Source organism: Scyliorhinus canicula, chromosome 11 (genome assembly GCF_902713615.1).
Source record: "Scyliorhinus canicula chromosome 11, sScyCan1.1, whole genome shotgun sequence".
Lineage (NCBI taxonomy): Eukaryota > Metazoa > Chordata > Chondrichthyes > Carcharhiniformes > Scyliorhinidae > Scyliorhinus > Scyliorhinus canicula.
This window is the reverse complement of record NC_052156.1, coordinates 54953233-54966385: the sequence shown is the minus strand read 5'-3', so window position 1 is coordinate 54966385 and position 13153 is coordinate 54953233. Positions and strand designations below refer to the sequence as shown.

Below are 13153 nucleotides of genomic sequence, written 5' to 3'. Positions count from 1 at the left end.
AGCGATGTTTTACTACAATTGTATAGGGCATAGGTGAGACCACACCTGGAGTATTGTGTGCAGTTTTGATGTCCTTATCTGTGGAAGGATGTTCTTGCTATGGAGGGTGTGCGGCAAAGGTTTACCAGGCTGATTCTTGGAATGGCGGGATTGTCATACGAGGAGAGACTAAATCGGTTAGGGTTATATTCATTGAAGTTTAGAAGAATGAGAGGGGATCTCATTGAAACTTACAAATTTTATCAGGATTAGACCGGGTAGATTCAGAAAGAATGTTCCTGATGATGAGGGAGCCCAGAACTAGAGGGCAGCATGGTAGCATTGTGGATAGCACAATTGCTTCACAGCTCCAGGGTCCCAGGTTCGATTCCGGCTTGGGTCACTGTCTGCACATCCTCCCGTGTCTGCGTGGGTTTCCTCCGGGTGCTCCGGTTTCCTCCCACAGTCCAAAGATGTGCAGGTTAGGTGGATTGGCCATGCTAAGTGTCCAAAATTGCCCTTAGTGTTGGGTGGGGCCTTGGGTAGGGTGCTCTTTCCAAGAGCCAGTGCAGACTCGATGGGCCGAATGGTCTCCTTCTGCACTGTAAATTCTATGAACTAGGGATCATAGTTTTAGGATAAGTGATAAACCTTTTAGGACTGAGGTGAGGAGAAATTTCTTCACCAAAGAGTGGTGAATCTGTGCAATTCACCACCACAGAAAATAGCTGAGGGCAAAATGTTGTGTAATTTCAAGAAGGAATTAGATATAGCTCTTGGGGCTAATGGGATCTGGGGATATGAGGGGAAGGTGGGATTGAAGTATCGAACTTGATGATCAGCCATGATCATAATGAATAGCAGAACAAGCTGAAAGGGCCAAATGCTCAAAGGGCTAAATGGCCTTTTTCTTCTGTATATACAAATGCTGTAGCTACAAGAACAGGTCAGAGGCTAGAAACCCTGTGGCGAGTACCACATCTCCTGACTCATCAAAGCCTATCCACCACCTACAAGGCACAAGTCAGAAATGTGATGGAATACTCCCCATCACTCGTGAAGCACGACACCATCCAGGACAGTCTTACCTGCTTGCTTGTCGCCCCTACCGCAAACATTCACCTCCTCCACCACTGACCCACAGTAGCAGCAGTGTGTACCATCTGCAAGATGCCCACTAAACCTCCTTAGGCAGCAACTTCTAAACTCAAGACCACTATTATTTAAAAGGACAAGGGCATCAGATAAATGGGAACGCCACGTGCTGCAAGTTCCTCTCCAAACAGTCCCCGTGTTGACTTGTAAATATATCACGAATTCTTTACTGTTGCTGGGTCAAACTCCTGGTGCTCCCTCCCTAAAAGCACTGTGGGTGTGCCTATACTACATGGACTACAGCGGTTCAGGAATGCAGCTCACCACTACTTTTCCAAGGGCAATTAGAGCGGGCAACAAATGCTAACCCAACCAGCGAAGCTCACATCCCGTAAAAATTAATTTAAAAAAACCTATCCTTTAAAATATCACGAAGAAACTGGCTACTGGGTGGTTGATTCCGAAAAAGATCATCAGAAATCCGCCGGAGTAAGAAAAATTGTCAATCCATGCTGCAGCCATCCAAAAAGGATTAAGATGATAAAAATTTTGCTGCACCAAAGCTGGCCATGGAGGGGTGCTGAATAATAACACCAACCATCAAATGACCATGGAGGGGGGCCGAATAATAACACAAACCATTGAATGGCCATGGAGGGGGGCCGAATAATAACACAAACCATTGAATGGCCATGGAGGGGTGCCGAATAATGACACCAATCATCGAATGGCCATGGAGGGGGGCCGAATAATAACACCAACCATCAAATGACCATGGAGGGGTGCCGAATAATGACACCAACCATCAAATGACCATGGAGGGGTGCCGAATAATAACACCAACCATCGAATGGCCATGGAGGGGTGCCGAATAATGACACCAACCATTAAATGACCATGGAGTGGTGCCGAATAATAACACCAACCATCGAATGGCCATGGAGGGGTGCCGAATAATGACACCAACCATTAAAACATCAACCATTGGGGCAGCACGATAGCATTGTGGATAGCACAATCGCTTCACAGCTCCAGGGTCCCAGGTTCGATTCCAGCTTGGTCACTGTCTGTGCGGAGTCTGCACATCCTCCCCGTGTGTGCGTGGGTTTCCTCCGGGTGCTCCGGTTTCCTCCCACAGCCCAAAGATGTGCGGGTTAGGTGGATTGGCCATGATAAATTGCCCTTAGTGTCCAAAATTGCCCTTAGTGTTGGGTGGGGTTACTGAGTTGTGGGGATAGGGTGGAGGTGTTGACCTTGGATAGGGGGTAGGGTGCTCTTTCCAAGAGCCGGTGCAGACTTGATGGGCCGAATGGCCTCCTGCACTGTAAATTCTATGTAAAAAAAAAAAATGACCATGGAGGGGTGCCGAATAATAACACCAACCATCGAATGGCCATGGAGGGGTGCCGAATAATGACACCAACCATCGGATGGCCATGGAGGGGTGCCGAATAATGACACCAACCATCGAATGAACCAAAATTTTAACTTTTTCGGAGAAACCAGCATCGAAAGAAGCTTGCCATGTGCTCTGTCCAGAACGTTCTGGAACAGTGCTCCCTCACTGTGAATAGCATGTAAAGTAACAAATACCCTGCAACAATTAATTGCAAGTAGTTTTGCAATATCCCTTGCAAAACCCGGAAAGGAACAGGCTGAACTCAGGGTTACCTTGTTTGAAAGGGAAAAAAAAAGCAAAGTAGTGCCAATAGCCTTGTGGTATATTTGTGCTTACACAAGCCTTCCCATGTAAAATGGCAGGGGTATAAGGCAACATGAGACCGAGCCCTTGACCTCATACACTGAAAGATTCAAATATTTTGTCCAGGCGAACAAAATTGCAACGGACATAGTTGTCCTACATTCCTGAGCATGATATGGGGTGGGAGGACTTTCAACCTCTTGTGGAGTCTGGTGCAACCAGAAAAACCAGGCTCAAAACGTATGGTGAGATAGTGGAGATATTGCAGGGCCACTTCTCACCTAAATGCTTGGTCATTGCCAAGAGGTTCAGGTTGCATAAACGTAGCCAGCAAGAGGGTGAATCAATCTCACAACTCGCAGCTGCATTAAACAAATTTGCTGAATTCTATGAATTTGGAGATGTCTTGAACGACACCATTAGAGACCAACTTGTGTATGAGTTGAGAAACGAAGCTCGCCAGAAAAGACTGTGAACAGCGAACAACATAGACCTAAATAAGACTTTAGAATGATGATGTCTATGGAACTAGCACCTAAGGCAGTACAACATTTAAGCTCAAGCACTAACATCCATGAAATGTCAGCTGAGACCTGAGCACAGACACAGGTTTGAAATTGCCATTGGTAGGCATAAACTGGGCACACTGCAACTGATTTCTGGTGTGAAGATGCAAAATGCAAGAATTGAGGTAACAAGGGTTTCATCGAACATGCTTCGTAGAGAAAGAAATAACATGTTCCAGACCTGAACTATAAAAAGCAAGAATCATGTGTATCAAATGGAAAACCGAATAGAGGGAAAAAGATCCATGTGTTACAAAAAAGGTGCAAAAAGAAACCAGAGTCACAGTCAGATGATGAACTGTCGTTTAATGCATTGGCCATCGCAGGTGGAACAAACTATTACTAGGTCACTGCTTTACTGGACGGGCAACCGGGGAAAATGGAGGTGGACACTGGGGCAGCCGTTTTGTTGGTTCCATAAACTGTTAACCAAGAGAAACTATAATTATTGCTTTGAACCCTCAAAGATGGTCCGTTGCAGTGAAAAGAGGGCAGCACGGTGGTGCAGTGGTTAGCATTGCTGCCTCATGGCACCGAGGACCCAGGTTTGATCCCGGCTCTGGGTCACTCTCCGTGCGGAGTTTGCACATTCTCCCCGTGTTTGTGTGGGTTTTGCCCCCACAACCCAAAGATGTGCACGTTAGGTGGATTGGCCACGCTAAACTGGCCCTTAATTGGAAAAAATTGGAAAATTGGGTACTCTAAATTAAAAAGAAAAGATGGTACTGAAAAACCTATACTGTGGAAGTGGCTCCGACGAGGGTCCGTATCGATGTAAATGTGCTATCAGTCTTAATGGGGCGAACTGGCTGGAGAGAATTAAGCTGAACTGGGCCGAGGTGAATCTCATGTCTGAAGCAGGTCTACCAAATATTGTAAACAAACATGCCATATCTTTAATGGTGATCTGGGAGGTACCTGCACCTCAAAATGTATATCAACTTAATTTGTTTTGGGGCTTAGTTATAGAAGGATTGTCCCTAATCTAGTAACTATTATCAAGCCTTTATACAACACACTGTGTTGAAACAGGAAATGGGTGGATGAGTGCGAGAAGTCCCTCGTATAAGCTAAGGAGGCACGAGTAAAGTCAGAAGTCCTGACACACTTCAATCCAAACCGGTTGCGATACATCACCTTCTGGGGTGGAAGCAGTTGTTTATTGCCCAATGGGGAAGAGAAGCCAATAACATTTGCAACAAGATCCTAAAACAAAGCAGAAATAACTCAAAACACATAGAGAAGGAAGCTCTAGGCATTATCTTCCGAATCAAACGGTGTTTACCCGTACCTATATGGACGGAAATTTACTTTGTTAACAGATCATCGACCACTGACAGCGATACTGGGGCTGTAACCAGTAATCCATTTCTAGCAGCGAGCCAGAAGCAGAGATGGGCATTGTTGTTGACAGCATGTGCATATACAATAAATTTTCATAAATCAAATGTCCATGGGAACGATGATGGACTCTCTGGTTTACCTTTATCTAATGAGCTGTCATTGAATAGTTTGAGTGATAATATTTTCTATTTAGAAGAACTTGATAATACTCTTGCAACTGCAGGACAATTTAAGAAGTATACCAGAAATAATCGACTCCTGTCAGAGGTTATGGATATGGTATTTCATGGCAAGGCCGCAGGAGCAAACCCAGAGTTGTAGCCAATATGTTACCCGAAGACTTGATCTATCTGAGCAGGCTGCTTGTCTCCTGGGAAATATGGGTGATAATTTCACCATTGTTAAGGGAGTGTGTCCTAAACCAACTTCATGGAAGTATTTGTGGGATTGTAAGGTTGAAGGAGATAGCCAGAAGCTATTTTTAGTGGCCAGGTTCGATAGCAAAGTCCATGAGAAGGTGAGCATGTGCTCAGCTTGTGCAAAGGTTCGGAACCTGTCTCCACTATTGCCTTATATCCATGGGAATGGCCAGAAGGGCCATGACAAGGATTGCATATAGATTATGTCAGATCATTCGATGGATGAATGTTTTTTGTTGTGGTAAATGTGCATTCAAAGTGGCCTGAAGTCGCCATTATGAAGACTATGTCTTCAGAGAGAACAATAGAAAGACTGGGTGAGATTTTTGCAACAGTTGGTTATCCTGTTAGTGACAATGGCCCACAGTTTATTTCGCAAGATATCACAAATTAACTAACAGAGAACGGAATCCAACACATCCGGTTCCCGGCTGGGTCACTGTCTGTGCGGAGTCTGCACATCCTCCCCGTGTGTGCGTGGGTTTCCTCCGGGTGCTCCGGTTTCCTCCCACAGTCCAAAGATGTGCGGGTTAGGTGGATTGGCCATGCTAAATTGCCCGTAGTGTCCTAAAAAAAGTAAGGTTAAAGGGGGGGTTACGGGTAAAGGGTGGATACATGGGTTTGAGTAGGGTGATCATTGCTCGGCACAACATCGAGGGCCGGAGGGCCTGTTCTGTGCTGTACCGTTCTATGTTCTATGTACATCCGATCTGCTCCTCATCCTGCCACAAATGGGCTGTCTGAAAGCTTTGTTCAAATAATGCAGCTTTAATTGAAGATTTCATAGTTCAGGTCATTCAAAATGATTAAAAACAATAAGTAATGGAAGCTAATTTCTTAGTTTCTTTTGACTTGGAGCTGTAGGTTTTTCCAATATTACAACAATTAATTCAATATTTACAAATATTAAACATTGAAGTAAGATGCTAATTTAAACCCATTGTGTGCTGTTTGGGTCATTTTTATATATTTTTAATTTCAATTTACGTCACCATTGGAGGCCAATTTATGTAATTACACTTCATTAAAATTGTTTTCTGAATAAATTGAAAGATAATCTACTTTCTTCAAAAACAAGTGTTGAGCAGAACTTTTCTAACTCTGTTAGCAAAACCTTGTATAACCAAGATTTAAGATCGGCAGAAAATAGTCTTTTGGGAAATGAGCAGTGGACTAAATTAGCTGTTGCAGTGCCAGACTGTAGCCTATAGAGTGAGCGCTAATACTTGCATAGCTCACTTGTGACTTCTAGTGGCAGCAACCTGTGCTACAATAATATAGAGATGACTGGAGTAATATATATTTTGTCAGGAATTGAAAATTTAGGCAGATTTGGGCTGTGGGCCAGTGTGCTCAAGTATATTTCTTCAGCTTTTTTATTACAAGATTTGTCAAGTTGGACACTGCTTATAGCGCTAGCAGTACGTGTTGAATGTTAGGTTTGCAGGCATTATGAAAATGCAATCAAACTAAAATAAGAAAAAAGATTCACATTTTTAAAATATATTTGCAGCCCTGATGAAGTTGGGCAGCTGGCAAAGCAAATGCTTGGGTACAACCTCATTACAAAGCAGACTGCAAAGGAAGGCGTCAAAGTTAACAAGGTAAGGGGCAGGAACAAAAGTTAAATGAATGAATTGATGTTATAAAAATGTTATTTGTGCAGAGCAAATTAAATGTATTGAGAATTTCAATTTTGAAGGAATTAAATTTAGTAGTTGAATGTATTGCTCGTAATACAAAAATTCCATGACGACTCAATAAAATTTATTATTGCATGGAGTCAAAAGTCCCAAAAGCAAAAGAATAATTTAAGATCAATAGTTGAATTACAGCACTATACAGGTAATAACATGTTTCTAATTGATGTGAATATGAAGGTGATGGTGGCAGAGGCCTTGGATATTGCCAGAGAAACCTATTTAGCTATTCTGATGGACAGAGCCTGCAATGGACCTGTTATAGTTGGCAGCCCCCAGGGAGGAATGGACATTGAGGAAGTAGCAGCCACCAAACCCGAGTTGATATTTAAGGTATGTTGTGAAGCAGAAGTGATCGTGGAAACTAAACCATATGTTACCTAATAGGAGAAATTGAATTGTTGTTGTGGAATTTCGCCTAAGAATTTATAAAAATCTTTAACAGTGCTGATATTCGTTTTTTGTCATTTATATGATTTAATTATTTTGTCTTGTCAGCATACAAAAAGATCTAAAATTTGCAAATCTTTACATAAATTGTGTTAAAATTGTTTTAAAGACAAAGAACATAAATTGACCAACAGCTTCCCGCATTTTAATGTGTGAGGCATATGTTCTTCATATTCAGGATTTTGAAATGGATGTCTACTTTTTTAAACTTATCCTTGTTGGCCTTATTTCTTAGGAAGTCATTGACATCTTTGAAGGGGTTAGAGGTGATCAAGCACTTCGAATGGCTGCCAATCTAGGATTCAAAGGTCCACTGCAGCAACAGGTAAAAGAGCAACAATTGTTTACATGTGTCTCTCTTTAATTAAAGAAATGATTTATTATATTGTCAATTATGTTGCTCCCAGGTTGGAAATCAAGCTCTGGAGGGAAACAGGAAGACTACTATTTTTATGACAGGCACTTGCTGAATCTAATAGAAATAAATCAGTGTCTCTAACTAATGTGTACTATGAGATGTGGAATATTTCTCGCAAGTAGAATACATTTACAAAAAAAAATTCCTTTGAAGTTTAATAAAGAAAGTGACTTAGCTCTATTATACTGCTTTATGCTTTGATACATATTTACAACAAAACTTCGCATTTGCTTGATCTTCCTGTTTATAAATGTTACTTCCTGTTGTTAATTTCTTCATTCACAATGTGCACCATTTGCTTCAGTGCTTTAAAATAATAGAAATGGAAGTTATGTTTTTAGCCGTGAAGGGCGAGATTCCACTAATTTTTTAAAAAGCTTTTTCCAATTAAGGGGCAATTTAGCGTGGCCAAGCAACCTACCCTGCCCATCTTTGGATTATGAGGGTGAGATCCACGCAGACATGGGGAGAATGTGCAAACTCCACATGGGCAGTGAACCAGGGCCGGGATCGAACTCGGGTCCTTGGCGCCGTGATGCAGCAGTGCTAAACACTACGCCACAATGCCATCCTACAATTCACCAGTATTGAATCAGAATCCAACTCAATCTTTTTTGCTAGTTCAAGATTTAATCCACCAGATAAGGCCTCTCCAACAAATCTGACCATGCCTTAAGGTCGAAATTGGGAGATTCTGCTCATTGTGCTGTGAGGGAAGACTTTCCAAATTACACTAATTTTCTTAGGTGCACAAGTGCTAGTAGGCACATTTTTAAAGTTATTTGACCAACTTATATTCAATATAAAGCAATACCCTTGGGTGTTTCTTTGGAGCATTCTAAAACAGAGTATGACACTGAGCCACATAAAGAGATATCAGATGAGATGACCAAAATGTTGGTCAAAGAAGGAGGCTGTAACAAGCACCCTAAAGGAGGAAAGCAAGATAAATGGGTGGGAAAGGTGCAGTGAGGAAATTTGAGCTTGGGGTCTGGGTAACCAAGGCATGGTCACCAATGGTGGAGCAGTTGTAATGAACTAAAGATGAAAATTAGTGGAGCACTAATAACTTGGAGGGTTGTGTGGCCAGAGGACATTACCGATAGGGAGGAGCAAGGCCATGGAGTGGTATAAAAACAAATAGGAATTTTAAAATTAAGACATTGCTTGACAGGGAATCATTGTAATTCAGCGAGCACAAGAGTGATGGATGAGACTGACTTTTTGCGAGTTAAGTGATGTGCAGCTGAGTTTTCAATGACCTCAAGTTTACGGAAGGCAGAATGTATGAGACCAGCCAGAATTGCATTGGAATCATCAAGTCTAGGGGTAACGAAGGCACGAATTAGGGTTTCAGTTGCAGATGAACTGAGGCAGAAGCAAAGTTAGGTAATGTTAGGTGGATGGAAATAGGCGGTTTTGGTGGTAGCACAAATGTGAGATTGGCTATCATGTGACACCAAGATTCCGAACAGACTGGCTTAATCATAGGTAAAACAAAGTGCTAGAAAAACACAGCAGGTCTAGCAGCATCTATGGAGAGCGAAACAAAGTTACCGTTTCCCGTCCGTATGACTCTTCAGTGATAGAGAGGGGGAAATGGATTATATAAGGGGAAGGGGAGCAGCTGATTCAGAGTAAAAGGTCAATTATAGGTGGAAATTGGGAGAGATTGCAACAAAAATTTGTAGAGCATGAGGCCCAATGTCTCATGATGTACAACTCTTCGTTGCAATTTCTCATAGCTCCCAACTATCACTGCCCTTTTACTTTGTTCCAACTACTCCATCCCCTCCTATATTGTATATAATCCATCATATTTCTCCCTCCTTTAGCGCGGAAGAAGAGTCATATGGACTCGAAACATTAACTCTGTTTCTCTCTCCACAGATGCTGCCAGATGTCTCTTCCAGCATTTTCAGATTTTATTTCAGATTTCCATCATCTGCAGTATTTTGCTTTTATTTTGACTTAATCATAGACTGTTGCTGGGGAAAGGGACAGAGTTGGTAGTTGGGAATCTTTGAAAACATATTTAAAAAGATAAGCTATTAAAAAAAACTATTAAATAGTTTAATTTTTTTTGCCATTTTCAATTATTTTAAAACCAGTTACTGACAGGTGGAAGGAAGACTGAACACACTGATTTTTCTTTTGCTGATAAACCCATTTGTGGTTATACTAATAAAAGTGCACCAGATTACCACTCTTAAGTGCATCAAGGAATACTTTTAATGGAAAGAAAATTACATTGCCCAGTTTAAAAAAATATATTTTTATTCTCCTCCTTTTTCACATTTTCTCCCAAATGTACACCCACCAACAATAAACAATAATCTGTAACAAATATGTCAATCCCCATATCAATAACAACAATCCCATCCTCCCACCAAACCCCAAACATTAACCTGCATGTTCACACAAACAAATGACAAAAAGTAATTAGGGATCACCCATATTCGCTATTAACACAAACAGTCCCCCTCCCCCCAACTATCCCACCCACACGCCCCAACTAATGTTCGATGCTATCCAGTTCTTAAAAGTGCATAATGAATAATGCCCATGAATTGTAGAACCCCTCCATCCTCTCCCAACTCTTCCTCCCACTTTGCTTTGATCCCTTCCAGTGGTGCCTTCTCCTCTTCCAAAATAGCTCCGTAAACCGCTGACACTACCCCCTCCTCCAGTACCCCTGTCGTCAGCACCCCCTTCAGCAATGAGGAGGCCGGCTCCACCAGGAAGCTCTGTATCTCCTTTCTGGCAAAACCCGAACCTGTTTGTATCTAAATATTTCCCCCTGCTCCAGCCCATACTTCGCTTCCAGCTCCTTCAGACCTGCAAACCGACCCCTAAGAAACAAATCTTTCAGTGTCTTAATCCGCTTCTCCTCCCATTTCCGAAAATTACCATCCCACCTCCCTGGCTCAAATCTGTGGTTACCCCGAATCGGCGTTTCCCTTGACCCTGCCCCCAACCCAAAATTGGGCAAAACTGCCTCCAAATTCTCAATGAAGCTATTATTACCGGACTCACTGAGTATTTACCCGGGGCTATCGGGAACGGCGTTGTTGCTAGTGCTTTCCATCCCGCCCCCCTGCACAAACTCTCCTCCATTCAGACCCACTGAGAATCAAGCCCTCTGACCCAGCTCCGCACCTTCTCCACATTCGCCGCCCAGTAGTAATACGTCAGGTTTGGAAGACCCAAACCCCTTGCCTGTCTTCCCCTCTGTAGCAGCACCTTTCTCACTCTGGCCACCTTCCCTCCCCATATGAACAAAGTAATCCTTCCCTCAGTATCTCTGAAAAAAGCCTTTGGCAGGAAAATCGGCAGGCATTGAAAAATAAACAGAAATCGCAGCAACACGTTCATTTTAACTGCCTGTACATTGCCCAGTTGTATTGGTACATGGAAGACTAGCCAGTGCGAGTTGAAGCACATTTTGGGTGCATTTTTCTGATTTTTCCCAAAGTGGAAGCTCTGTCTGTTGATATTTTTAATATTCTGATCTTGGATATCATATTCCTCAATTCTGATGGCATTATATTGGTATTGAAACTTGTATTCTGTCCTGTAAAGCTGATAACTTTAGAACTGGTAGCCCTTTACTTTCTTAGTGTCCTGATTTTCTTTCTCATAGATGAATGAGAAATAATTGGAAATAATCATCCTCATTATGTCAAATATATTTATCTCTGTGTAATGATAAGTAATGTTAACCTAAGCAGGGGCATTTAAGTTAAGTGAAGATAAATGTGTTACTACATTTCAAATGAAAGTCGCCATTGCCCTCGAGGACCGTAGGCAGCTCTCCCCTTTGAGAGAAAGAGAGAGAGCTGACTGGTGGTGATTTAACCTGAGGGTCACCATACTTCAGATGAGAGGCAAGAGTGAGAAAGTTGGGCCTTCATGGTAACTTAAGCTGGCATGGTAATTGAACCCGCACTATTGGCGTTGCTCTGCACCACGACCTAGCCATCCAAACAACTGAACTGACCGATCTCTCACATGTCAAGAAGAGCTAGAATCACTAATGTGTTGATTTGAATCATTTTATCGGAAAAAAATTTTCTCTATTCACCTTTTCTCATTTTTAATTTTCTAATTGAATTTTGGTTTCTCAAACAGGCTGCAGAAGAGATTCAGAAACTGTATAGTCTATTTTTGAAAGTTGATGCTACTCAGGTAGAAGTGAATCCCTTTGGTGAAACACCAGATGGACAAGGTAAGGGTCGAAAGAAATGTATGTTTATTTGTGTAGTCACCAAAAGAAATAATTAACAAACATATACTTGCTAACAATGATTCATTTGTGCTCAATATAGTTTCAGCGTTGAATAATGAAACTTGCATTAGCTGTGAACAAATAGCCTGAGTAGCTAAATCTATGCGCTAACTCTCTTCTGACTTTGTAATTGTGAGATAAGACCACACTACCTTCAGTCAAGAATGTTGAATTCTCTAATGGTCACAATGGAGCAAAACCTGATTTACCAGTCTTGTTCTGATAAAGAAATAAAGCAGCGCTTCTGTCAATGAGGTTCTCTTTCTCTACAGCACTGAAAGGAGAAATAACCACTGGGAACTATACAAGCTGGTTTAGATGCAGCTATTTTCTGAGCAAATCCTGTGAAGGCTATTGATTCAAAATGTTTATCCAGTGATGTTCTTTGTTTCTACAAAATAGAAACCATCTAGAGGGGTAAATCAATATGCCAAATAATTAGGTAAAATTTGGAGAGATATGGAGCTGTTTCTTCCCCTCACATTTTCCATAAATATTTGAATGCCTGAGTGGATGATAAGACCAGAAGACGTAGGAGCAGATGAAGGTCATTTGACTTATCGGGTCCACTGTGCCATTCAATGAGATCATGACTGATCTGATATAATCCTCAACTCCTCTTTCCCACCTTATCCCCATAACCCTCGATTCCGTTACTGATGGAAAATTTGTCAAACTCAACTTGAGGATACTTAATGACCGAGCCTGTACACCTCACTGCAGTAAAGAACTCCACAGATTCAATATCCTCTGAGAAAATAATTTTTTCCTCATCTCTGTCTTAAATGGTTGACGCCTTACTCTGAGGTTATGCCCTCTGATCCTAGAATCTCCCACAAGAGGAAACATCTTCTCAGCATTTACCCCATCAAACTGCCTAAGAATCCTATATGTCTCAATAGGGTCGTCTCTCAATCTTCCAAACACCAGTGAGTAGAGCCCCAACCTCTCCTCATAAGAAAATCCCCCCATACCTGGAATCAACCGAGTGACCCTTCTCTGGGTTGTCTCCAATGCCGATATATCTTTCCTTAGATAAGGGCACCAAAACTGTTCACAGTATTCCAGGTGTGGTCGAACTAGTGCCTTTTATAGTTTTAGCAGGATTTTGAACAAAGAACAAAGAAAAATACAGTACAGGCCCTCCAAGCCCGTGCCGACCATGCTGCCCGACTAAACTACAATCTTCTAA

General features: G+C 42.0%; 1 protein-coding gene across 2 annotated transcripts in view; it reads left to right on the top strand.

Annotated features, from left to right (window-relative positions):
* suclg2 (succinate-CoA ligase GDP-forming subunit beta) overlaps positions 1-13153 on the top strand; it is a 473504-nt gene that overhangs the window by 275583 nt on the left and 184768 nt on the right. For both annotated transcript variants that reach the window (XM_038810602.1, XM_038810601.1), the window contains 4 exons: positions 6619-6709; positions 6986-7138; positions 7491-7580; positions 11805-11901. In XM_038810602.1, the coding sequence (XP_038666530.1) occupies positions 6619-6709; positions 6986-7138; positions 7491-7580; positions 11805-11901 (431 nt within the window). The remainder of the gene's footprint in view (positions 1-6618; positions 6710-6985; positions 7139-7490; positions 7581-11804; positions 11902-13153) is intronic.